We start from the raw sequence: 25,317 nt of genomic DNA, 5'->3' as shown, positions 1-25,317 counted from the left end.
CCCCTTGTGATTTTATTGCTGACTAGTTTATATTTACTGTACGTTTCTGTATTCCCTAATAATTTATATGCATCCCATGCATTTTTCTTCTCTGTCACTAGTCTCATCAGCCCATCTTTTTAAATGCCGGTAATGAACAGTCAGGCTATTCTCATGAGTCAGTTTAAAAGCTGAATACATTTAAAATTTTCTTAATTTTTTTTTCACATGTTAAGAGTTTGCCCTTATCTTTCAACAATTTTGATCCTACCAGCTTGAACAGTATAGTTTTCTGTAACTCTGGCCAATATTCCTAGTTGAGAAAGGATCCATATAGAAGCTATTATTCATTTTGTGTTTTTATAAGATTTATTATTAATATATTTTTAATGCTTTTAACAAGTCTATTTTAATTATATATGTCGCTATTGTAATTTGTACATTTTATGATAATGAACTTCATTACAAGTCAGTCAGTGGCTGCAAGAATTTGTGTATCCAGTATGACCTCAGAGGGTTCTTTACTGATTGTTTGCTGTTAGTACAAAGGGTTTTTTTTATTTCCCTCTCTCTCTCTCTCTCTTTCAATTATTGTACGTTTTGTGTCAGCATGCACTGAATTAGTTTATTTGTGACGAGGTAAGTAATTGACTACCTTTCCACATATTCTCTAATGAACTTCATTTTACACATAATATATATGTTAAATTTAAATTGTGTAAATTTAATAGAAATACTGTGATTTCAGCTTTTTCTCTTGAGATGGTGCATGATCTTGTGGATGTTTACTTTCTGCTGATGCCTTTTTCAATTCCTACTATTAGTTCACACTCTCCCTATATATATTTATATATCTTGTTCAAATTTTCAATCGTTAATAAAATACTTTTTATTCATCCACTCAAGTTCAAATAAATTTTTTTAAACTTGTAGTGGATGACACTTGATGTTAATACAGTTTTTTTCAAATATTAATTCATTAATTAAATTTAATTAATTAATTTTAGTTTTATATGGGAGAAAAAAATTTCTCTTATATAAATTTAGAAATAAAATTGAAATCAACAGGCAGTAGCTCAATCGGTAAAATGCAAGGATTTCAGTATTTTTCACGTGAAGGTGAAGAATGCGAGTTCAGTTCTTGCGAAAATCAATAATTTTTTGATAAATTTTTATTATTCATCCACTCAAGTTCAAATACATTTTTTTTAAACTTGTAGTGGATGACACTTGATGTTAATATAGTTTTTTTCAAATATTAATTCATTAATTAAATTTAATTAATTAATTTTAGTTTTATATGGGAGAAAAAATTTCTCTTATATAAGATATTTAGCAGGATATAAATTTAGGAATAAATACCGTCAGTGGCGAAGCGTGTAAATTGCTGGAAAAAAATTTCTTTTTCAGATTCTTTTTTCATTCTGGGTTCTAGTCTGAGTCAAGGAGGGAACAAAATGGAAAATGAAACATGTGAATAAAAATAATAGTCCAACATCATATATAGAAAGGAAAATGGAAAATTGCAAGGAAATTCGCTTTCTATTTTGCCACTTAATATTGTGATTCTGTCATATGTATATACATATTTATATTAATTGTAATTATTTAATAAAAAGTAACTAAAATAAAATTTTTCTTTGTTGACCTAAGTAGGAATTGACTATAAAAATTTTTTTTTTATATTACTTGTTTATAGATACTTCCATGGACATTATTCTTCTCATCTGGCATCTGTAATTCCACCACTGTTCCAAATCATTCCAAGTACATGCCTTATAACTTTGACTATCCAACTCCAAACTTGCAGAACTAGCTTTTCCTCTTCTATCCTTTTTATCTCAATTCTCTAGAACAACTTTTTTTTCACATGTATTTCCCAAAAAATTAAAACCTACAAAAACTCAAGTCTAATGTCAAAAATTATCTTCTATTTTACTGCTCTTTAATCCATGCACTGTACTTAGTACTATGGGTTTTAATTCCTTTTGTGTTTGGAGTTTTCATTAAAAAAATAATAAATGAATAAATAAAAAATAATCATTAGTTGAATTCCAGCTGTTCTGTTCTGTCTAGCCTTTCTTGTTCTGAATTATCATTTATGATTATTTCCTCTTGATCATTAAGTCATAAACTAACTATTTCTTCTTGAAATTTGATTAAATTATTGTATTTTTATTTTATTATATTAATAAATTAATAAGAGGAGTTTACCTCAATATAGTACGTGGAACACTTCCGTATGATACCCTCCAGAAATTAAAACGGAAAAAACGAAAAAATCGACAACTTACCGGTACATTAAAGTAAAATATAAATAATTAAAGTAAATTATAAATAATTAAATAATCAATTTAACACAATTCAAAATCAATTCAAAACAATTAAAATTCAAATTAACGCAATTAAAAGAATCTAACGAAAATATTCAAAACGATTTTCCTTCCTGAAGCTGACAATGCTTTTCGACCGACTGTCGTGATCACAGGAATGAAAATTATCGAATCAGGCTAAACCTGCAACTTAAATAGTGATTGTGTCTTCGCGCATGCGCGTAAAGGTCCACGCATCGGAGATCAAATATGGCCGCCGAACATTAACAGAATTCTCGTGTAATTTAATTTCAACGGTTTCTGCAATTAATAGTCGCGTATAATTACGTTGAACGTTAAGTATTTTGGCCTCGTTAAATAAAAAAGTATGTTTTTCGTTAATGGCATGAAAGGCTAATTCTGACGCTGCTGAACGAGAAGCACGAACAGAGGCTTCGTGTTGATTTACACGGATATTAAGAGAAAACCGCGTGGAACCCTGATAAGACGAGTCGCAATCACCGCAAGAAATGTTGTATACTAGATCATTAATTTGTGTTGCGAACGCCGAAAGAACCGAGCGATTGTTCAGTATAGTGTGTAACTTCCGTATAGGCCTAGCTATAATTTTAAATTCGGTATCTTTAAAGAATCTGTTAAGCTGTTTGTGCCACTGTTCAACATATGGGACAGAAATAAAGTATTTTTTGATATTACTATTGTTGATTGGTGCAGTATTTTGTATCCTATCCTTAGCTTGTACCCTAATTCGATTTATAGTGTTAATGGGATAACCCCTGTTCAAGAATCTGCTAGTTAATATTTGTATTTCTGAGTCTAAAGCAGAATCCGTCGTTGAATATTTATAGGCATTTAGAAATTGATTAAAGATAATCGATCTTTTGTAGGTGAACGGGTGGTAGCTATTATAATGTAGAAGCATACCGGTGTTTGTGGGTTTTCGATAGATGCTAAATTGTATTTTGTTCGAGTCCCGGGTAAGCGTGAAATTTAGAAAGTTTAATGACTTAGTATCCGTATCTTCCCTTTCCAATGTAAATTTGAGTCTAGAATGAATATTGTTAAACGAATGTAAAATATCTTGGATAGTACTACTATCGGTAATAACTAGAACATCGTCTAAATACCTCCCATAGTATGTGATACGGGGACGAAAAGGTGTCAAATGTATCTGCTCAATCGTTGAGAGATAGATCTCTGACATTAAGCCACTCAGGCTCAAACCCATTGGTAATCCAAAAATTTGTTTGTACACCTTGTCTCGAAAGGTGATGTAGTTAGCCTCAACTAATAGTTTAATTAAGTGAAAAATCTCCTTTATAGGCAGCTTCGTATAATTAATCGGTGTCGAGTTTTTATTTAACATATCCCAAATAATATCTAATGTGTATTCAACGTTTACATTCGTATATAATGATGTAACATCTAATGAGAATAAATTGTCATTGTCGCCGAGTCTACAGTCTTTAAGATTATTAAATAATGTATCGTAATTCTTAATCCCAAATTGTATAACCTGTCTAAAAGGTTTTATAATGTTATATACATGTGTGGCTAAGGCTGAAAATGCCGAGTTCCTGTAGGAAACAATAGGTCGAATCGGAAATCCAGGCTTGTGTAATTTTACCTGACCAAAAAGTGCAGGAATATTGTATGTTCTGGACTTCAATTCCTTCAACTGAACCATAGTAATGTAGTCATTTTTACGATATGTGGTTAACGTTTTATTGTATTGATTTACCAAATTGGTAAACAGTGTCGGGTCCACTTCACAATAAGTGGAGCTATCAGATACAACTGAATCTAACTTATTAATATAATCATGTTTATCTAGTATTACCACTGTATCTCCTTTATCTGCCCTCTGTATAATAATGTCCTTATTTTCTCGAAGTTCTCGTAAAGCTGAACTGTCATGTGTATTCAATTTAGGAAGTCGTGTTTCTTTTATGTTATTCACTACTTGGTTAACTTGTTGAATAAATACATCTTTTTGTGGAACACTACGAAGTCCAAATTCAAAATCAATTACGCATTGTTTTTTTGGCAGCTTTCGAGGTGGTAAATTATAATTTAATCCTTTGGATAAAAGTGAAATCTGGTCCTGCGATAGTGTACACGAGGAAAGATTTGTAACCTGTTGATGTGTCGGTTCGTTGGATACTGGGTGAGGGGGTGTTCGTGAACTAGCCGACATATTCTGTGGTAGTGCGTTATGTGTCTGTGGGGGGGATGTCACCCAACTCGTGTGAACTTGGTCGCAAGCTCGCGACAATGTGTTAGAATTCGTATGAACGTGTCTTGAACTATTCGATAATGTTTGCAACTTATTAACGTGTCTGTTTTTTATTTCTGAGGCTTGTGCTTCCCGTCGCAAATCTATGGAGGTCTTCAATACAGACCAATCGTTCGGATGTAGATAATTTTTTAATTTATCGCGAAGCTTCCTAACCTGGGAAAGGTATTTTTGTTTATCCGAATATCGAGATTTTAAGGCAAGCTTAACAATATTACGTGATGTCGCCAGTGATAGTTGTTTTATGCCTGAAATTTTTTGATTTAAATTCACCCTGGCAAACTTCGGAACGATGTTGTTTTGAAGGCAATATTTTAGGAAAGAAATATGGTAACTCTGGGCCGAGTACCTTAGTGTAGATTTAATGTAATTTTGTACCAAGCCATTCAAAAAATCTCCCATAATTGTGTGTATCGATTGTATACTACTGGAGAGACAGGAAGTGAATGAAATAGTCAATAAGAGTATGAAAAGTAATTAGATAGTATGAATCAGAGCTGTAATACTCAATATGTTCTACGTTGATAATGATATTAGTAAATTAATAAGAGGAGTTTACCTCAATATAGTACGTGGAACACTTCCGTATGATACCCTCCAGAAATTAAAACGGAAAAAACGAAAAAATCGACAACTTACCGGTACATTAAAGTAAAATATAAATAATTAAAGTAAATTATAAATAATTAAATAATCAATTTAACACAATTCAAAATCAATTCAAAACAATTAAAATTCAAATTAACGCAATTAAAAGAATCTAACGAAAATATTCAAAACGATTTTCCTTCCTGAAGCTGACAATGCTTTTCGACCGACTGTCGTGATCACAGGAATGAAAATTATCGAATCAGGCTAACAAGTTAACCAAGTAGTGAATAACATAAAAGAAACACGACTTCCTAAATTGAATACACATGACAGTTCAGCTTTACGAGAACTTCGAGAAAATAAGGACATTATTATACAGAGGGCAGATAAAGGAGATACAGTGGTAATACTAGATAAACATGATTATATTAATAAGTTAGATTCAGTTGTATCTGATAGCTCCACTTATTGTGAAGTGGACCCGACACTGTTTACCAATTTGGTAAATCAATACAATAAAACGTTAACCACATATCGTAAAAACGACTACATTACTATGGTTCAGTTGAAGGAATTGAAGTCCAGAACATACAATATTCCTGCACTTTTTGGTCAGGTAAAATTACACAAGCCTGGATTTCCGATTCGACCTATTGTTTCCTACAGGAACTCGGCATTTTCAGCCTTAGCCACACATGTATATAACATTATAAAACCTTTTAGACAGGTTATACAATTTGGGATTAAGAATTACGATACATTATTTAATAATCTTAAAGACTGTAGACTCGGCGACAATGACAATTTATTCTCATTAGATGTTACATCATTATATACGAATGTAAACGTTGAATACACATTAGATATTATTTGGGATATGTTAAATAAAAACTCGACACCGATTAATTATACGAAGCTGCCTATAAAGGAGATTTTTCACTTAATTAAACTATTAGTTGAGGCTAACTACATCACCTTTCGAGACAAGGTGTACAAACAAATTTTTGGATTACCAATGGGTTTGAGCCTGAGTGGCTTAATGTCAGAGATCTATCTCTCAACGATTGAGCAGATACATTTGACACCTTTTCGTCCCCGTATCACATACTATGGGAGGTATTTAGACGATGTTCTAGTTATTACCGATAGTAGTACTATCCAAGATATTTTACATTCGTTTAACAATATTCATTCTAGACTCAAATTTACATTGGAAAGGGAAGATACGGATACTAAGTCATTAAACTTTCTAAATTTCACGCTTACCCGGGACTCGAACAAAATACAATTTAGCATCTATCGAAAACCCACAAACACCGGTATGCTTCTACATTATAATAGCTACCACCCGTTCACCTACAAAAGATCGATTATCTTTAATCAATTTCTAAATGCCTATAAATATTCAACGACGGATTCTGCTTTAGACTCAGAAATACAAATATTAACTAGCAGATTCTTGAACAGGGGTTATCCCATTAACACTATAAATCGAATTAGGGTACAAGCTAAGGATAGGATACAAAATACTGCACCAATCAACAATAGTAATATCAAAAAATACTTTATTTCTGTCCCATATGTTGAACAGTGGCACAAACAGCTTAACAGATTCTTTAAAGATACCGAATTTAAAATTATAGCTAGGCCTATACGGAAGTTACACACTATACTGAACAATCGCTCGGTTCTTTCGGCGTTCGCAACACAAATTAATGATCTAGTATACAACATTTCTTGCGGTGATTGCGACTCGTCTTATCAGGGTTCCACGCGGTTTTCTCTTAATATCCGTGTAAATCAACACGAAGCCTCTGTTCGTGCTTCTCGTTCAGCAGCGTCAGAATTAGCCTTTCATGCCATTAACGAAAAACATACTTTTTTATTTAACGAGGCCAAAATACTTAACGTTCAACGTAATTATACGCGACTATTAATTGCAGAAACCGTTGAAATTAAATTACACGAGAATTCTGTTAATGTTCGGCGGCCATATTTGATCTCCGATGCGTGGACCTTTACGCGCATGCGCGAAGACACATAATCTCTATTTAAGTTGCAGGTTTTGCCTGATTCGATAATTTTCATTCCTGTGATCACGACAGTCGGTCGAAAAGCATTGTCAGCTTCAGGAAGGAAAATCGTTTTGAATATTTTCGTTAGATTCTTTTAATTGCGTTAATTTGAATTTTAATTGTTTTGAATTGATTTTGAATTGTGTTAAATTGATTATTTAATTATTTATAATTTACTTTAATTATTTATATTTTACTTTAATGTACCGGTAAGTTGTCGATTTTTTCGTTTTTTCCGTTTTAATTTCTGGAGGGTATCATACGGAAGTGTTCCACGTACTATATTGAGGTAAACTCCTCTTATTAATTTACTAATATCATTATCAACGTAGAACATATTGAGTATTACAGCTCTGATTCATACTATCTAATTACTTTTCATACTCTTATTGACTATTTCATTCACTTCCTGTCTCTCCAGTAGTATACAATCGATACACACAATTATGGGAGATTTTTTGAATGGCTTGGTACAAAATTACATTAAATCTACACTAAGGTACTCGGCCCAGAGTTACCATATTTCTTTCCTAAAATATTGCCTTCAAAACAACATCGTTCCGAAGTTTGCCAGGGTGAATTTAAATCAAAAAATTTCAGGCATAAAACAACTATCACTGGCGACATCACGTAATATTGTTAAGCTTGCCTTAAAATCTCGATATTCGGATAAACAAAAATACCTTTCCCAGGTTAGGAAGCTTCGCGATAAATTAAAAAATTATCTACATCCGAACGATTGGTCTGTATTGAAGACCTCCATAGATTTGCGACGGGAAGCACAAGCCTCAGAAATAAAAAACAGACACGTTAATAAGTTGCAAACATTATCGAATAGTTCAAGACACGTTCATACGAATTCTAACACATTGTCGCGAGCTTGCGACCAAGTTCACACGAGTTGGGTGACATCCCCCCCACAGACACATAACGCACTACCACAGAATATGTCGGCTAGTTCACGAACACCCCCTCACCCAGTATCCAACGAACCGACACATCAACAGGTTACAAATCTTTCCTCGTGTACACTATCGCAGGACCAGATTTCACTTTTATCCAAAGGATTAAATTATAATTTACCACCTCGAAAGCTGCCAAAAAAACAATGCGTAATTGATTTTGAATTTGGACTTCGTAGTGTTCCACAAAAAGATGTATTTATTCAACAAGTTAACCAAGTAGTGAATAACATAAAAGAAACACGACTTCCTAAATTGAATACACATGACAGTTCAGCTTTACGAGAACTTCGAGAAAATAAGGACATTATTATACAGAGGGCAGATAAAGGAGATACAGTGGTAATACTAGATAAACATGATTATATTAATAAGTTAGATTCAGTTGTATCTGATAGCTCCACTTATTGTGAAGTGGACCCGACACTGTTTACCAATTTGGTAAATCAATACAATAAAACGTTAACCACATATCGTAAAAACGACTACATTACTATGGTTCAGTTGAAGGAATTGAAGTCCAGAACATACAATATTCCTGCACTTTTTGGTCAGGTAAAATTACACAAGCCTGGATTTCCGATTCGACCTATTGTTTCCTACAGGAACTCGGCATTTTCAGCCTTAGCCACACATGTATATAACATTATAAAACCTTTTAGACAGGTTATACAATTTGGGATTAAGAATTACGATACATTATTTAATAATCTTAAAGACTGTAGACTCGGCGACAATGACAATTTATTCTCATTAGATGTTACATCATTATATACGAATGTAAACGTTGAATACACATTAGATATTATTTGGGATATGTTAAATAAAAACTCGACACCGATTAATTATACGAAGCTGCCTATAAAGGAGATTTTTCACTTAATTAAACTATTAGTTGAGGCTAACTACATCACCTTTCGAGACAAGGTGTACAAACAAATTTTTGGATTACCAATGGGTTTGAGCCTGAGTGGCTTAATGTCAGAGATCTATCTCTCAACGATTGAGCAGATACATTTGACACCTTTTCGTCCCCGTATCACATACTATGGGAGGTATTTAGACGATGTTCTAGTTATTACCGATAGTAGTACTATCCAAGATATTTTACATTCGTTTAACAATATTCATTCTAGACTCAAATTTACATTGGAAAGGGAAGATACGGATACTAAGTCATTAAACTTTCTAAATTTCACGCTTACCCGGGACTAGAACAAAATACAATTTAGCATCTATCGAAAACCCACAAACACCGGTATGCTTCTACATTATAATAGCTACCACCCGTTCACCTACAAAAGATCGATTATCTTTAATCAATTTCTAAATGCCTATAAATATTCAACGACGGATTCTGCTTTAGACTCAGAAATACAAATATTAACTAGCAGATTCTTGAACAGGGGTTATCCCATTAACACTATAAATCGAATTAGGGTACAAGCTAAGGATAGGATACAAAATACTGCACCAATCAACAATAGTAATATCAAAAAATACTTTATTTCTGTCCCATATGTTGAACAGTGGCACAAACAACTTAACAGATTCTTTAAAGATACCGAATTTAAAATTATAGCTAGGCCTATACGGAAGTTACACACTATACTGAACAATCGCTCGGTTCTTTCGGCGTTCGCAACACAAATTAATGATCTAGTATACAACATTTCTTGCGGTGATTGCGACTCGTCTTATCAGGGTTCCACGCGGTTTTCTCTTAATATCCGTGTAAATCAACACGAAGCCTCTGTTCGTGCTTCTCGTTCAGCAGCGTCAGAATTAGCCTTTCATGCCATTAACGAAAAACATACTTTTTTATTTAACGAGGCCAAAATACTTAACGTTCAACGTAATTATACGCGACTATTAATTGCAGAAACCGTTGAAATTAAATTACACGAGAATTCTGTTAATGTTCGGCGGCCATATTTGATCTCCGATGCGTGGACCTTTACGCGCATGCGCGAAGACACATAATCACTATTTAAGTTGCAGGTTTAGCCTGATTCGATAATTTTCATTCCTGTGATCACGACAGTCGGTCGAAAAGCATTGTCAGCTTCAGGAAGGAAAATCGTTTTGAATATTTTCGTTAGATTCTTTTAATTGCGTTAATTTGAATTTTAATTGTTTTGAATTGATTTTGAATTGTGTTAAATTGATTATTTAATTATTTATAATTTACTTTAATTATTTATATTTTACTTTAATGTACCGGTAAGTTGTCGATTTTTTCGTTTTTTCCGTTTTAATTTCTGGAGGGTATCATACGGAAGTGTTCCACGTACTATATTGAGGTAAACTCCTCTTATTAATTTACTAATATCATTATCAACGTAGAACATATTGAGTATTACAGCTCTGATTCATACTATTTTATTATATTAAATAAGATATTGGCTAACTCGTCTTCTTTTCAAATATTTCAACTTTTCAACAGTAATTAATAAATGACAATTAATCCTCCAAATGTTTAAACATTTAGAGGATTAATTGTTGATTTCATTGTTGAACGAATTGAAAATAAATTTTCAGTTTAGCCAATATCTTATTTTAGATGAAAATAAATTAGAATTTTATTTAATAAAATTTGTATTCCTTGATAAATTACTAATTTGAAAAGAATAAAAAGAAAAAGATGGTAGCTACATTGCCTCTACTGTAATTGAATTGTATTTGTACCAGGGCAAAAATCCAAAAAAATTATGAAACCATGTTAACAATCTGTGGGTGCCCAACACTAAAGGGCAAAACCATAATTATGTTTTTTTCCTTCAATAAAGAAGAATAACCTTTTAAAATGAGAAATGTTCACAGTTCTTAAAATTTCTTTAATTAACATAAACAGAAGAAAATCATTTTTTGCTTTTGACAGTTGATATTTAATTGGCATTGTTGCAGATTATTACTCAACAAATGGCTTGGTGACTAAACTAATTTTGGATAGAATATCCAAATACAGTCAGTCCTCGTATGGCACATGTTTACACTACACGAATTCGATCATACACGATTTATAAATAGGGGAATGATATCGTATATAACACGAACCGAATTTGCTTATGCATGATTCGCATTTGTGTTTACAAGAAATGGCAGTCGAACGCAGAATCCCCCCAACTGAAAGCAACACGATAGGAATGAAGAGAAGATTCTGAAAATGTATTTATGTTTTTATCAGTGAAGGGGAAACACATTTCACCATAATAACGTAAAAACCCACACAATTCGGTATTATCGCAAATGCAATTAGATCAAGTTTATGCTACCAGTTTATAACAGATTCCACTAGTAGGAATGCAACTGGAAATTGTTTTTATTGTTTTATGGTAGTAACCCCCAGAAATGTGCTTTAGTAAAATGTGAACTAGTAAGGTGTTAATTGTGTGTCTCTGCCTTTATGGTGTTGTTTATTCAGTTGCTACATGCGTGCAGCTTTGTTTATGTGTATCAAGCGTACCTCCTCATTTTGTGATTGTGCTTTATTCCCTAAAAATCAGTAAATACTTAAAAGGTGTGAAAAGGAAGTGTCCTGGTGAATACACTACGGATTCAGAGAGAAAAAGAAAAGCAATATCGATAGATAGAAGTGGACTGGGTCAAAAATTCTTACCTGGGAAAATTTGTAGTGGCCTCATACTAATGTTTATGGCCAAAATCACACACCCGCCTCCATCTTCTGCCCTCCGGCCCACCGGGGTTCCCCCCAATAAGGCTTATAGCCAGTCCTCCTCTGTCAATAGAGAAAAAAATATGAAATTGTGAAGCATTAGTAGAGGCATATGATGCAAGAAAGCAAGCTTATGCAGCAACAGCCAAAAAAAAAAACCAAAAAAAAAAAACCTTCCACTTCACCTCTCCGTTTGTTCGAAATACCTGTCCAGCTGAGCCTTAAATTAATTTAGGCCATTTCGCTTTCATGGTCTTTCATTTCGAGCGAAATGAAAGACCATGTAATATTGCACGTTCTACAGACCTAAATGAGGCAACTCTAAGAATTAGAAAGAATGCAGAGAAAATAAAAAACTTTTTAAGAGCATTAGCAACTAAGGCCATATTGCTCTGGGGATATGCGGTGGTCATTCCCTGACCTTTCCACGTCCTCTGTATTTGGTGGTCACGGGCTTGAATCCCCGTCTAATCAAGACACGCGTGCTACGCACTGCTGCTCCTTCCCACCTGGCTACGGAGGGGCCTCTGCATTTTTGTGAAGCAAGACCATTAGTCATTAAGTACTTAGAGTTTTAAACAAGTGGTGAATTTGCCATTGGTGAATACCATTTTTAAAAAAATGATATTAGTAATTTAGGTAATCCTTGAATGCTATTGTCATTTCTGAAGTGATCATAAGTCCAAGCCTTGTTGGCTGACTTTTGGTCTCTGTCACTTAAGCAGTCAGTGTCCTCAGAGAAAGAAATTGAAAACAAAGACTGATACTATTTCCAAATTATATTTTAAAATGAATTCTAAAATAAAATTGTCTTCTGGTATACTTCTTGTGTCAGCGTGAGTGGATGTCTGGTGCAGTTTGTTCAGATTGCATTTTTTATTTTTTATATATATATATTTTTTTTCATTTGTGGATTTTACTTATCACACGAGGCACCTCCGTAGCCAGGTGGGTAGGAGCAGCAGTGCATAGCACACGCTTCTTGATAGACTGGGGTTCGAGCCCGTGACTACCAAATACGGAGGATGTGGAAAGGTCAGGGAATGACCATCGCATATCTCGGAGCAATATGGCCTTAGTTGCTAATGCTCCTAAAAACCAAATAACAAACAACAAACAAACTTATCGCACTAGGTGCATTGTACAATTGTATTGTATATTCAAGGTCAGTAGTATGTGAAATAACCATGTCACTCAAAGTTTTTTTTTTTTTTTGTATTATTTATTTTTGCTTTGTTTTTTTCCAGGTGTTAAATGTTGCCTGTTACATATCCAATACAATTTTTTTTTTTTTTTTTTTGCAATCTGAAAGTTTCCTCAGGAATAGTTTTGTGTTTAGATAATGTTTTGTAAGAGTAGTTTACTGTAAATATTCCAAAGTACCTTAGATTTCTGGAAAATTATTAGCTGATAAAGTAGTATAAAGTAAGTTTTGATTTTTCACTTAGTTTTTAAGTTAATATATTTTGAAGCTTTGATTGTTAACTTCTTTGAAAATCATTATGATGAAGTTGTCCTCATCTATGACCCTCAATAGTTGTAATTTTTGGTTTTCAAACTAGTCCCATAGGAGCTTAATAAACAAAAATACTTTTTAATATTTATTATTATTATATTTATAAAATTACTGTATTTAAACTGTAGTTTGCACTTGAAGTGCTTAAGTAGAAATGCGTTTGTTCTTTGGAGAATGCTACTTCTGTCATCAGCACTCTTCTGTATATTTTAATTAGCAAAATTTTAATAGCAATGTTCAGTATCAAAAAAAAATAATAAATAAAATTGGGTACTACAAATATCTGCTTCAGTGTCTCTACCATCATTTTATTTAGATAATGGATATATCATTTAAAAATATAAAAATAAATGTGTCATCAGATTTATTTTATGGTATGTGAGGATTGCTGCAAACTGCAACAAGTAATGCTGAAGGGTACTGACTGTTCCCTGTATAAAAGCATAAAAAAAAAAAAAAAAAAAAACCTAACAAAATTCTAAATAAAAATAAAAATGCCAAAATAAACAAGGACTGCAATTATTTTTTGTAGCTGGTGTCTGTATTTACTCATCAGGTTGGTATAGTGGGTAGGTTTCCTTGCATATTTCCAGGCAGCAGTTGCATCAAAACTATTTGTAAGATACTATTCTGCTGTGCTTCCCTCGGTGAGTACAAATAGGTCTTTGCTTGTTTATTTTGGCATTTTTTATTTAGTTTTTCTTTAGGTAGTTTGAATTTGTTTTTTTGTTTTTATGCAGGTATCAGTCAACACCTTTCCACATTAATTGTTGCTGTTTGCAAAAATTCTTATATACCTTATATTATATACCAACAATTCTTATATAGTAAAATAGAGTTTAATGTTGTAAGTGATGGATATTCCATATACTAAGAAATTTCTGTTTGAAGGCATTGAAATAATTCTACATCTGTAAAAGGTGAACTTAGTCTCATCTTGTATTATAGTGATGAAGCTTTAAAAGCTTTCATCATAATACAATTGCCCTTAACTTTTACAGAAAGTAATCTTTTCTTGAAAATATATTTTTTTCTTATAATCTCATATAGGTGAATCAAGAAGGCGTAGTTTAACAAGCATTTTATTTAGAAGGGGAAATACAGCAGAAAAACAGCACACTTCAGTGAAAGAGCCAATTCTAGAATCAGTTCCTAATGGGCAGGGCTATAGGTCTGTATTATTAGTAGTTTCAAGTTATGAATGCAATTTGTAAATGCTTTAGAATATTAAATTTCACATGTTGTGCCCATTATGTATCTTCATTAATTTAGTCTTATAACACCCTGTTGCATAATGTTTTTAAAATATATAGATTTAGTTCCTTTAGTGAAATTAAATGTTGCTGTGGCACATCAGAATTCTATTCACCATTTTCCTTCATGATAATCTATTGTCTGTTATATCTTTGCCTCACGTTTTTTGAATCACAGAGTTAAAGCTGGCTTCTTTCTGGCAGTAAGTTTGTAATTCAAATTCTCTCAGTGATTGGTTGGATTGTACCATGACTTGAACCATTGGTGGAGGAAAAAAAGCAAGTTTCTCCAGATATAGGGGTCCACAATGATTTGTTGTATGACAGTTTGTATGCAACAGTTTGGTGAAAGACAATTTGGAGGGTACATCAGTTTGGTGAAGTCTATGTGAACAAAGCAAGACTGAAAATGCAAACTTTTAACATGCCATGCTGTGAATGGTTAATTTAGTGATTCCAGCATTTTTTTTTTTTTTTTTTGATAGAGCTTGCTATCCACCTTTGTTTTTTTTTTTTTTTTTAAATGTGCATTCTACTTTTTTTAGGGAGATTCTATATAAAAAAAGTACCATGGACAGGTTAAAGAGGCAACAAGAAGAAATTTGTTTACACTTTACTTTCACTTCTGTAGGTTGTATTTTTAGGAAGTACATATGAAGGTAAGTTGTGCTAGAGACCAAAAGTAAAGATCATATATATATATAAAGAAAACATAAGCCATAAATTAAATACAACAAATGAATGCTGTTTTTTTTGGAGTTAAGGCAAGGTGCCATTTGGCTCTTGTGAATCTAACTCCCTATTTCAAAATAAAATAAGATAGTGTTTTTGACCTTCTTCCTATTTTGTGATATTTTATATTATTATTAGTAAAAGAATACTGCAAAATTAGCAGCAGTTCAGATAGTCCCAGAGCACTTCAGAACCATGTATCATTTGAGAAGTGTAATATATTCACATTCCTTAAGTATAATCCAAGCTGGATAAACCACAAACATTATAGTCCATCCAGTTCTTCAAATTAAGCAGATAGTAACAGGCTTAACAAAAGAAAACCCAGAAATACTTTTCTGCTGGATACCGGGGCATACAGGAATAAAAGAAAATGGAGCTGCTAGAAAAGCAAAATCAAATACAAACATTCAGAAACAGCTGTTCCAAGTTCCACAGAATGACTACAAGTTAATTATTCAAAACCACTAACAAAATGGCAAGAACTCTGCCAAAAACAAACATCAAATAAATTTTATCAAACAAAACCTAAACACTTGAACATTGGAAGGCAGGCAAAAGGAAATCAAGAAGAGCAAGTTGTACAGACCATATTACTGATAGGACATGCACATCACAGAATGATAGGACATACACACACAACAAAATTTTGAAAATAAACTTGATGTAATCAATGATTTTTATTAAATTAAGAGAGTATTGTAACTTGTTATTGGCTTGCCCTTATTGCTGTTATGGTTAATTTATTTGCTTTTTTTCTTTTTTTTTTTTTTTTGTCTCAAGTTTATATATTTGGTTAATTTTCAGTTTACTGTTTAAATTTACAAGGTTAATTTTTAGTAGATGTGTTTTGCTTTTTTTTTTTTTTTTTTTTTGTTTGTTTGTTGATTTGGCAATGAACATCGAATTTATATTTTATTTGAGTTGTTTCTTAGTTATTCAGATAATCATATTTAAGTCTTGTTTTCTTTTGTCGTATCTGTCTTGCTTGCACCCGGGCTTCAGTAGTTCTTTTGCTGCTGGCAAGTCATGACAGAAATCTGAGTTTGGGAATTTCTACAGGGCTGATGCCCCTTGAAAAGGGGATCACTCTAATTCTCCTTTTCTTTCTTTTTACATATTTTTTTCCCTCTAGTGGGTTCTACATTTGCCTGTGGGTCTGTTGGAGTGGGGTGGGGATGCTTCCCTTGGTGGGTCTAAGCTTCTGATTATTTATTTATTTATAAATTTTTATTTTAATTCTCACTTGTATGTAGGTGGCTGTTGGTGTCCCATATTTATTGCTGACTGCAGTTGTAACTGTCTCTTCAGTAACTATAACACTTTTAATTTCATAAAAATCACTAACCAAACTGTTAAACATGTACTAATAGATTGCCCAGTATGTGAAAATGATTGATGAGGATCTTCACATCATTATATAAGGAAAGGCAAAACATCACCATCAGATATGTCCTAGGAAACAGTGAACATGTATCATATATGAGGACTGTTCTGAAAATACACGGATTGAGATCATTGCTCTGAGTCTGAGTCACTTGGGAGGTTGGTATGGGTCTCCTTTTCAAAATAGCATTCTTTGCATTCTATACACCTTTTACAGTGGTTTACTAGCTTCTGAAACACGTGCTGCAGCCCATTTTCTGAAAGGTGTTGCAGGATAGCAGCTGTGACAGATTTAACTTCTTCATGTGTGTTAGATTTTTTTTCCTCAATTCTTTTTTGAGGCTCAGGAAATTCCAGAAATTGCATGGTGCAAGGTCTGGACTGTATGGAGGGTGGTCTAGTGGTTGACCACTAATTTTTGCTAAAGCTTGCATTGCTGGTTGTGCGACATGTGGCCTAGCATTATCTTGAAGAACCCATTCTTGATTAAGCAGTTCCGGTCTTTTTTTGCAAATTGCTCCTTTGAGGTGAACTCGCAATGTGTTAGCTAGCATAATATTCTCCATTTACAGTTTGTTTCTCAGGAACCCAGTGCTGCAGCATTATTCCACGAGCATCAAAAACAAAATCATCATCGTTTTTTTGATGAACCAAAAACTCAGTTTTTTTTTTGGTGGCAGTGAATCATGGTGTTTCCATATGCTTGACTGCTGTTTGGACTTGGGATCAAAATGTTTAATCCAGGACTCATCACGTGATAATTTTATTCAAAAAGTCGGGCTCTTCTTGCACCTTGTCAATGAAAGCTTGACAAAATTCAACATGCCGTTCTTATTGTAGTTTTAAAGGTTTTTCACATACCTTATGTAGAAATAAAACACAACGAAAACTAAAACTGGAATCTTGATAACTATGTATTTATAATAAATTATATTTGCCTGTATTTACAATAAATTATTTAACTTTACAACTAAAATATAAGATATAGACATATAAAATATACAATAAAATATACTGGGTTAAGAACAATAAAATACATTAAAATATACTAAATTAAAAGTGATAAAACCATAGCTTTCGAAGGCTCCTGCCTTCTTCTTCAGCGGTATTTTCTTTGTTCTGCGGTGCGTCTTTAAATACCAGCGGGTTCACGGTACTCATCACATTTTTTATTCCCACGTGTTCCGTTCTCTCGTGTTATGGAATCGGAAGTGGCTCGAGAGTGGGTCATACAGAACCATTCATCCCTTCTGAGGATAGTAGCCTCAAAGAGGGGATGGATCCGCGTTCCTCTATCTCTATTAATGTTCACTGTGGAACAGATCCGCAAACTCTCGAGCCACTTGCGGTCCCAGAACTTATGTGCCCGATCGGTGATGATAGCATCGTCCGGGGAGATCTCGTGCTGCTTCTCCCAAAAATGCTTGGCCACAGCGGACTTACCATACTCCGCATTTCTTATTGCCTTAGTGTGCTCCCCCAGACGATCTTTGAGACGGCATTTTGTTTCTCCTACATAACACTCCCCACAATCTGGGCATCTAATACTATATACGACCCCACTTGCATTCTCTTTTTGAATGGGGTCCTTTACTTGTGACACGATTGTCTGCAGCCTCCACCCCGGAAGCTGCACACAATGCGTCTGATAATTTCTTAGTATTCTAGTTATATGATCGGTTAGACCTGGATAGTAGGGAATGTATGCAGTGGATACTGGCGTAAAATATTCGCCTCTCCTCTGATTTCCTTTAATATATTTTTCTATAATCCTCTGGGGGTAGCCAAATTTTGTAAGATCCGTCATGACGCGTTCATACTCTACCTTCCTATCCTCGGAGGTACTACAGTGTCATTTTGCCCTGTCAACTAATGTTCTAATCACACTGTTCCTATGATGGTTGGCCTGAGCTGAATTGTAGTGCGAATATTGACCTTTACACATCGATTTCCTATAGACCTTAGTCTTTAGTTGTTGGTCTTCCCTTCAGACCAACACATCTAGGAACGGCAAAACTCCTCCTTCTTCTGCCTCTGAGGTAAATTGTATGAATGGGGAGAAGCCATTTAAAATATTCAACACCTGATCTTCACTCCCCTTTCGAATAATTGAAAACGTATCATCTACGTATCTTTTCCAGGGGCGCATAGGGAGAACACTAACATTAAATATTCTAGCCTCAAGCTCCTCCATAGCTAAATTAGCTATAATTGTGCTATGGCTGTACCGTTAACCTGCTTATACATAGTATTATCAAACACCATAGTGATGCTTGAGAGGCATAATTCTATATCTTTCTCAATATCCTCTAAATTTAATTGTGTTCTAGTATTTAGAGTGGTATCTCTCCGTAAGGCCATGTGTGCACAGCGCACTCCATGGTCAATTGGAATACATGTAAATAGAGATTTCACGTCGAAAGATATCATAATTTCATTCTCTTCTATGCGTTGGCTTCTAATAAAATGCACAAAGTCTTTGCTGTCCTTAATACTAAATTCAGAAAGTCCTACTAATGGAGATAATAATTTGGCTAAGAAACCAGATAGTGCATATGTGGGACTGCCTATAAATGAGACTATGGGTTTAAGTGGTACACCCATTTTATGAATTTTGGGCAAGCCATAAAATCTTGGTATTTGGTTCCCTGTAGCATGCACTACCCAATATTGTTCTTTGGAAATTTTGCTAGACTTAAGCCAACTCTGTACCATTCTATTCACTTGCCGTTCCAAGCTAAGCAGTGGACTTTTCTGAATAACCTTATAGGTTGTTTGATCATTCAATAAATCCAACGCTTTATTTAGATATGCTTCCTTATCAAGAACCATCGTTGCCCTACCTTTGTCCGTGGGTAAGACCACAATGCTATCATCTTGCTTGAGGTTTTTAGCGCTAATTTTTGCTTCACATTGAGATTAGAGGGGGCGTTTTTAGCTTGACTGAGGATGGCTGCTGTTTTAACTCGAATTTCATTAGCCATATCTTCGAGAAGTTTATTTATAGCTCTTTCCACGCCCATTGCTATTTCTGCAACGCGTACTCTGGACGGAATCATGGCTAATTTCGGTCCTAAATTTAGAACCTCCAACTGATCTTTAGTTAGTTGTTTACTGCTCATATTCACTATAAAATCCTTGGCAGTACTATCACTATTGACTCTAAACCTGGTTTGTTCTCTAAGTCTGTCAAACTTCCCCATTTGTCTTCGTCTATAGATGTCAGAAATTTGTTTTGTTTTATTTGTCACCACACTATCACTTCTGACAAGTGCACCGGAGTCATCTTGTCACTTATCTTACTAAAGCACTGTCTTTTGTCTCTCCTAATATGGTATAAATTCCTGTGTAATTTCTCAATCCATATATTTAAGATCTTCTTTTGATACCACTTGGTATTAAGTGGTATCAAAAGAAATTCGAGTTAAAACAGCAGCCATCCTCAGTCAAGCTAAAAATGCCCCCTCTAATCTCAATGTGAAGCAAAAATTAGCGCTAAAAAGCCTCAAGCAAGATGATAGCATTGTAGTCTTACCCACGGACAAAGGTAGGACAACGGTGGTTCTTGATAAGGAAGCATATCTAAATAAAGCGTTGGATTTATTGAATGATCAAACAACCTATAAGGTTATTCAGAAAAGTCCACTGCTTAGCTTGGAACGGCAAGTAAATAGAATGGTACAGAGTTGGCTTAAGTCTAGCAAAATTTCCAAAGAACAATATTGGGTAGTGCATGCTACAGGGAACCAAATACCAAGATTTTATGGCTTGCCCAAAATTCATAAAACGGGTGTACCACTTAGACCCATAGTCTCATTTATAGGCAGTCCCACATATGCACTATCTGGTTTCTTAGCCAAATTATTATCTCCATTAGTAGGACTTTCTGAATTTAGTATTAAGGACAGCAAAGACTTTGTGCATTTTATTAGAAGCCAATGCATAGAAGAGAATGAAATTATGATATCTTTCGACGTGAAATCTCTATTTACATGTATTCCAATTGACCATGAAGTGCGTTGTGCACACATGACCTTACGGAGAGATACCACTCTAAATACTAGAACACAATTAAATTTAGAGGATATTGAGAAAGATATAGAATTATGCCTCTCAAGCACCACTATGGTGTTTGATAATACTATGTATAAGCAGGTTAACGGTACAGCCATGGGCTCCCCCATTAGCGCAATTATAGCTAATTTAGCTATGGAGGAGCTTGAGGCTAGAATATTTAATGTTAGTGTTCTCCCTATGCGCCCCTGGAAAAGATACGTAGATGATACGTTTTCAATTATTCGAAAGGGGAGTGAAGATCAGGTGTTGAATATTTTAAATGGCTTCTCCTCATTCATACAATTTACCTCGGAGGCAGAAGAAGGAGGAGTTTTGCCGTTCCTAGATGTGTTGGTCTGTAGGGAAGACCAACAACTAAAGACTAAGGTCTATAGGAAATCGATGTGTAAAGGTCAATATTCGCACTACAATTCAGCTCAGGCCAACCATCATAGGAACAGTGTGGTTAGAACATTAGTTGACAGGGCAAAATCACACTGTAGTACCTCCGAGGATAGGAAGGTAGAGTATGAACACGTCACGACGGATCTTACAAAATGTGGCTACCCCCAGAGGATTATAGAAAAATATATTAAAGGAAATCAGAGGAGAGGCGAATCTTTTACGCCAGTATCCACTGCATACATTCTCTACTATCCAGGTCTAACCGATCATATAACTAGAATACTAAGAAATTATCAGACGTGTTGTGTGCAGCTTCCGGGGCGGAGGCTGCAGACAATCGTGTCACAGGTAAAGGACCCCATTCAAAAAGAGAATGCAAGTGGGGTCGTATATAGTATTAGATGCCCGGATTGTGGGGAGTGTTATGTAGGGGAAACAAAATGCTGTCTCAAAGATCGTCTGGGGGAGCACACTAGGGTAATAAGAAATGTGGAGTATGGTAAGTCCGCCGTGACCGAGCATTTTTGGGAGAAGCAGCACGAGATCTCCCCGGACGATGCTATAATCACCGATCGGGCGCATAAGTTCTGGGACTGCAAGTGGCTCGAGAGTTTGCAGATCCATCCCCTCTTTGAGGCTGTTATCCTCAGAAGGGATGAACGGTTCCATATGACCCACTCTCGAGCCACTTCCGATTCCATAACACGAGAACAGAACACGTGGGAATGAAAAATGTGACGAGTACCGTGAACCTGCTGGTATTTAAAGACCGCACCGCAGAACAAAGAAAATACCGCTGAAGAAGAAGGCAGGAGCCTTCGAAAGCTATGGTTTTGTCGCTTTTAATTTAGTATATTTTAATGTATTTTATTGTTCTTAACTCAGTATATTTTAATGTATATTTTATATGCATATTTCATATATTTTAGTTGTAAAGTTACAAATATAATTTATGTAAATACAGGCAAATATAATTTATTATAAATACATAGTTATCAAGATTCCAGTTTTCGTTTTCGTTGTGTTTTATTTCTACATAAGGTTGGTGAAAAACATTTAAAACTACAATATGGATATACCCAACCTCAGAGGCCTATTTGAAGAAATGCCGTTCTTTTTCTTCTGCAGTAAGATCATGTGGTACCCATCTTGCGCAAACACGTGACATGTTAAGGTACGTCTTTACAATTTCGTGACATCTTACTACACTAACATTCAACTGAACTGCCAGATTATGAATCGATAAACATCTATTTTCTTTCAATAACATTTCAGCTTCCTCAATGTTTTCATCGTTCACTGAGGTTGACAGATGCTTGCTTCTTCGTTCATCTTGAACGCTTTTTTTGTCCATCCTTAAAATGCTTCCACCATTTAAATACGGCTGTTCTGCCCAAGGCTTCTTCACCATATGCTTCTTGAATCATCTCAAACATATTCTGACCACTTTTACCTAACGTTACACAAATTTCAATTAACAAAATATCTTTCTCATCCCCATCAAAAAACACACTTCACATAAACTGTTATAACAAATGCAAAAACGAATACTACACAATACGCTTGCACAAACTAACTAAGAAAAGGTGAGAGAACATTCCTAGACTGCAAACTCTTCACTCGTTTCCATAGCAATGAAGCAGTGTTGCCATCCATGTATTTTCAGAACAGCCTTCGTGTATATATTTTGCTTCCTGACAAAAAGCAATGTATCATATATTATAAATAATAATGATATACACAGACAGATATTTGGCCCTCATAAGCATGAATTAAGTTCCCGTACAGAAAATGTAATATAGCAAATTGATGGCACATTTATGATCTCTGTTGTCAATGCATCAATAAACACCTAAACAACCACTCAACCAACCATCTTCATTAAAGACGATTTCTGGGTATTAAAAATTATTGAATTTTCTAATTTTTGGTTATGTTCTAAATTTTCCATGTTTTTCATGTCCAACTGTCTACATTTCTTAATTTATTTAAAGATTATTAAAAATCTTATGAGATAAGTTTAACAGCACAGTGTCATCAGCATGCTGTGATCCAGTTACATTTTCCATATCAAACTTATTTATTTGTTGATATATCTTTTATACTTTTTGTACCTATGTTATTATATATCTTGACATGGTGACCTAACTAATTAGGTCACTGAAAGCTTAAATATTTTATATATGACCTGGTTTGGTACATTATAGCCTTAGTTGCTAATGCACAAATAAAATCCAAACCAACCAGCCAATCAAAGCTTAATTCTAGACCATTTCTTAATGCTTTCCTTCAACTGACAGATGAAGAAAGCATTAAGAAATTTGCATTAGTAAATTTCCAGTTTCTTTATGAACTGTATTCACCCTAAGAGATTATATGATTTTATAGCTGGATCCAAATTTTTGGTGGTTTCAGTGGCCATGTAAAACTATACTATACAGAATTTGTACAGTATAGTTTTTGTTATTTGTTATGTTCTTTCGTTTGTGTTAAAAGTTGACAAATATAAACTGTTATAGTTGTGTGACATGTCACCATACTTTTTAAAATTTAAAAGCAGTTTCTCAGTACTTTGTCATATGCTTTTCAAGATCAACAAATCCTAAGTACAATTGTTTTGTTCCCTTGCCTTATTTATGCTCTTCATGTTTAATGCATAAATATAAGGATAAATAGATAAAGTATCATTAATTATATCCTTAATTCTAGGTATGTTAATAGACAATCCGAAAATAATGCAGCTTCTGAAAGAATAGCAAATGCTGTCCTATCTGCAGTTGTATTGGAAGAGTTCTTGAAAGAGCTGTCTGCAATCACTCAAGAACATGCCATTTTACAGCTAGATCCAGATTTTTGGAGGTTTCAGTGGCCATTGTAAAACTATACTGTAAAGAATTTGTACAGTCATTTCTTATATAGATCATATTTCACTTTAACTATATATGTTTGATGAAATGCCCTTATTTGTTGTGTTCTTTCAACTATGTTAAAAGTTGAAAAATATAAACTGTTATATATTATCTTTTTGATAAACTGTATATTGCTTACTTTAAAACAACGTACAAGAAAGTGGACCTCTTATAAATTAAAAATAAAAAGTTACTTGTTGATAATAGATTCAAATTAGCGTTTCTTCACACTTGTTGATGTTTTTCTGTAACTGCAGTTTTGCTGTGATGTTACTTGAAGTGTTGATATAAAATATGAAAAGGAAACAGGATTCATCTTATCCAAATTTAATATTATTAAATGAATTTATAAAATCCACAACTGATATTTTTCTGGATAATTTCTTGTTTTATGTTTTCACTTCCCTGTTCCCCATATTTACTTATATCATTTGATATCTGCTAAAAAATGGGAGATTACTGTCTAGCCATTTTTGAAATCCTTAAATTTTAAACAAAGTTTATATGATTGCATTCAATTTCCTATGTTTCATGTAAACAGAGCAGGTAAAAAATTTCTTATCACCATAGTATTTTAATTACTAAATACAGGTGTTTCACAAAAATGTACTCTATTTTAATTCTTTGTTAAATTTTATTTTTAATTTTAGGACTACATATTGTACTGACATAAATACTGTTACAGGGATTTTTTTTCTAATAACATCAGTAATAACAATAGAAATCTGTTCATTAATTATTTGAAATAATCATCCCTAGCTTTTACCTGAGACCAGTGGATTTGTGTTGGGGTTCTAGAAGGCCATTTTAATGATGTAACTAAATCTAGGATGTGATTCAAAAGCCATACTTATGATGTCATGTCTTAGCCTTATGAATAAATGTTTGAATCCTGCTTAAAAAGTTCTGTGGCTTCAAGGAACATGGTTAAAAGACAACCTTTGTAAAATATGTGCAGCATTCTTTTGCTGAGGGATTAACTTCATTCTTCTGTGCCACCTTCCATAGTGTATGTGCGTGTGTACACACACACACACACACTCTACTAAACCATCACTGATGTAGGAAAATGACCTCTCCATGTTAATCACAACTCCAGCAACCTCTGTTAAATATTTTATCATTGTGACAATCAAAATTTTCTTCAG

At 34.0% G+C, this 25,317-nt stretch overlaps 1 protein-coding gene across 1 annotated transcript in view; it reads left to right on the top strand.

Moving 5' to 3' along the window:
- The window catches only part of LOC150080590 (FHF complex subunit HOOK-interacting protein 1B-like), a 195,326-nt gene extending 171,188 nt beyond the window's left edge, over positions 1-24,138 (top strand). The window contains exons 15-16 of the mRNA XM_090380746.1: positions 14,479-14,599; positions 23,970-24,138. Of these exons, the coding sequence (XP_090236872.1) occupies positions 14,479-14,599; positions 23,970-24,138 (290 nt within the window). The remainder of the gene's footprint in view (positions 1-14,478; positions 14,600-23,969) is intronic.
- The last annotated feature ends 1,179 nt before the right edge of the window (positions 24,139-25,317 follow it).

The sequence above is a fragment of the Mastigoproctus giganteus genome, chromosome 9, assembly GCF_048544385.1.
Source record: "Mastigoproctus giganteus isolate SK-2022 chromosome 9, ASM4854438v1, whole genome shotgun sequence".
NCBI lineage: Eukaryota > Metazoa > Arthropoda > Arachnida > Uropygi > Thelyphonidae > Mastigoproctus > Mastigoproctus giganteus.
The sequence above is the reverse complement of the archived record's forward strand: the minus strand, read 5'-3'. Positions and strand labels throughout refer to the sequence as shown.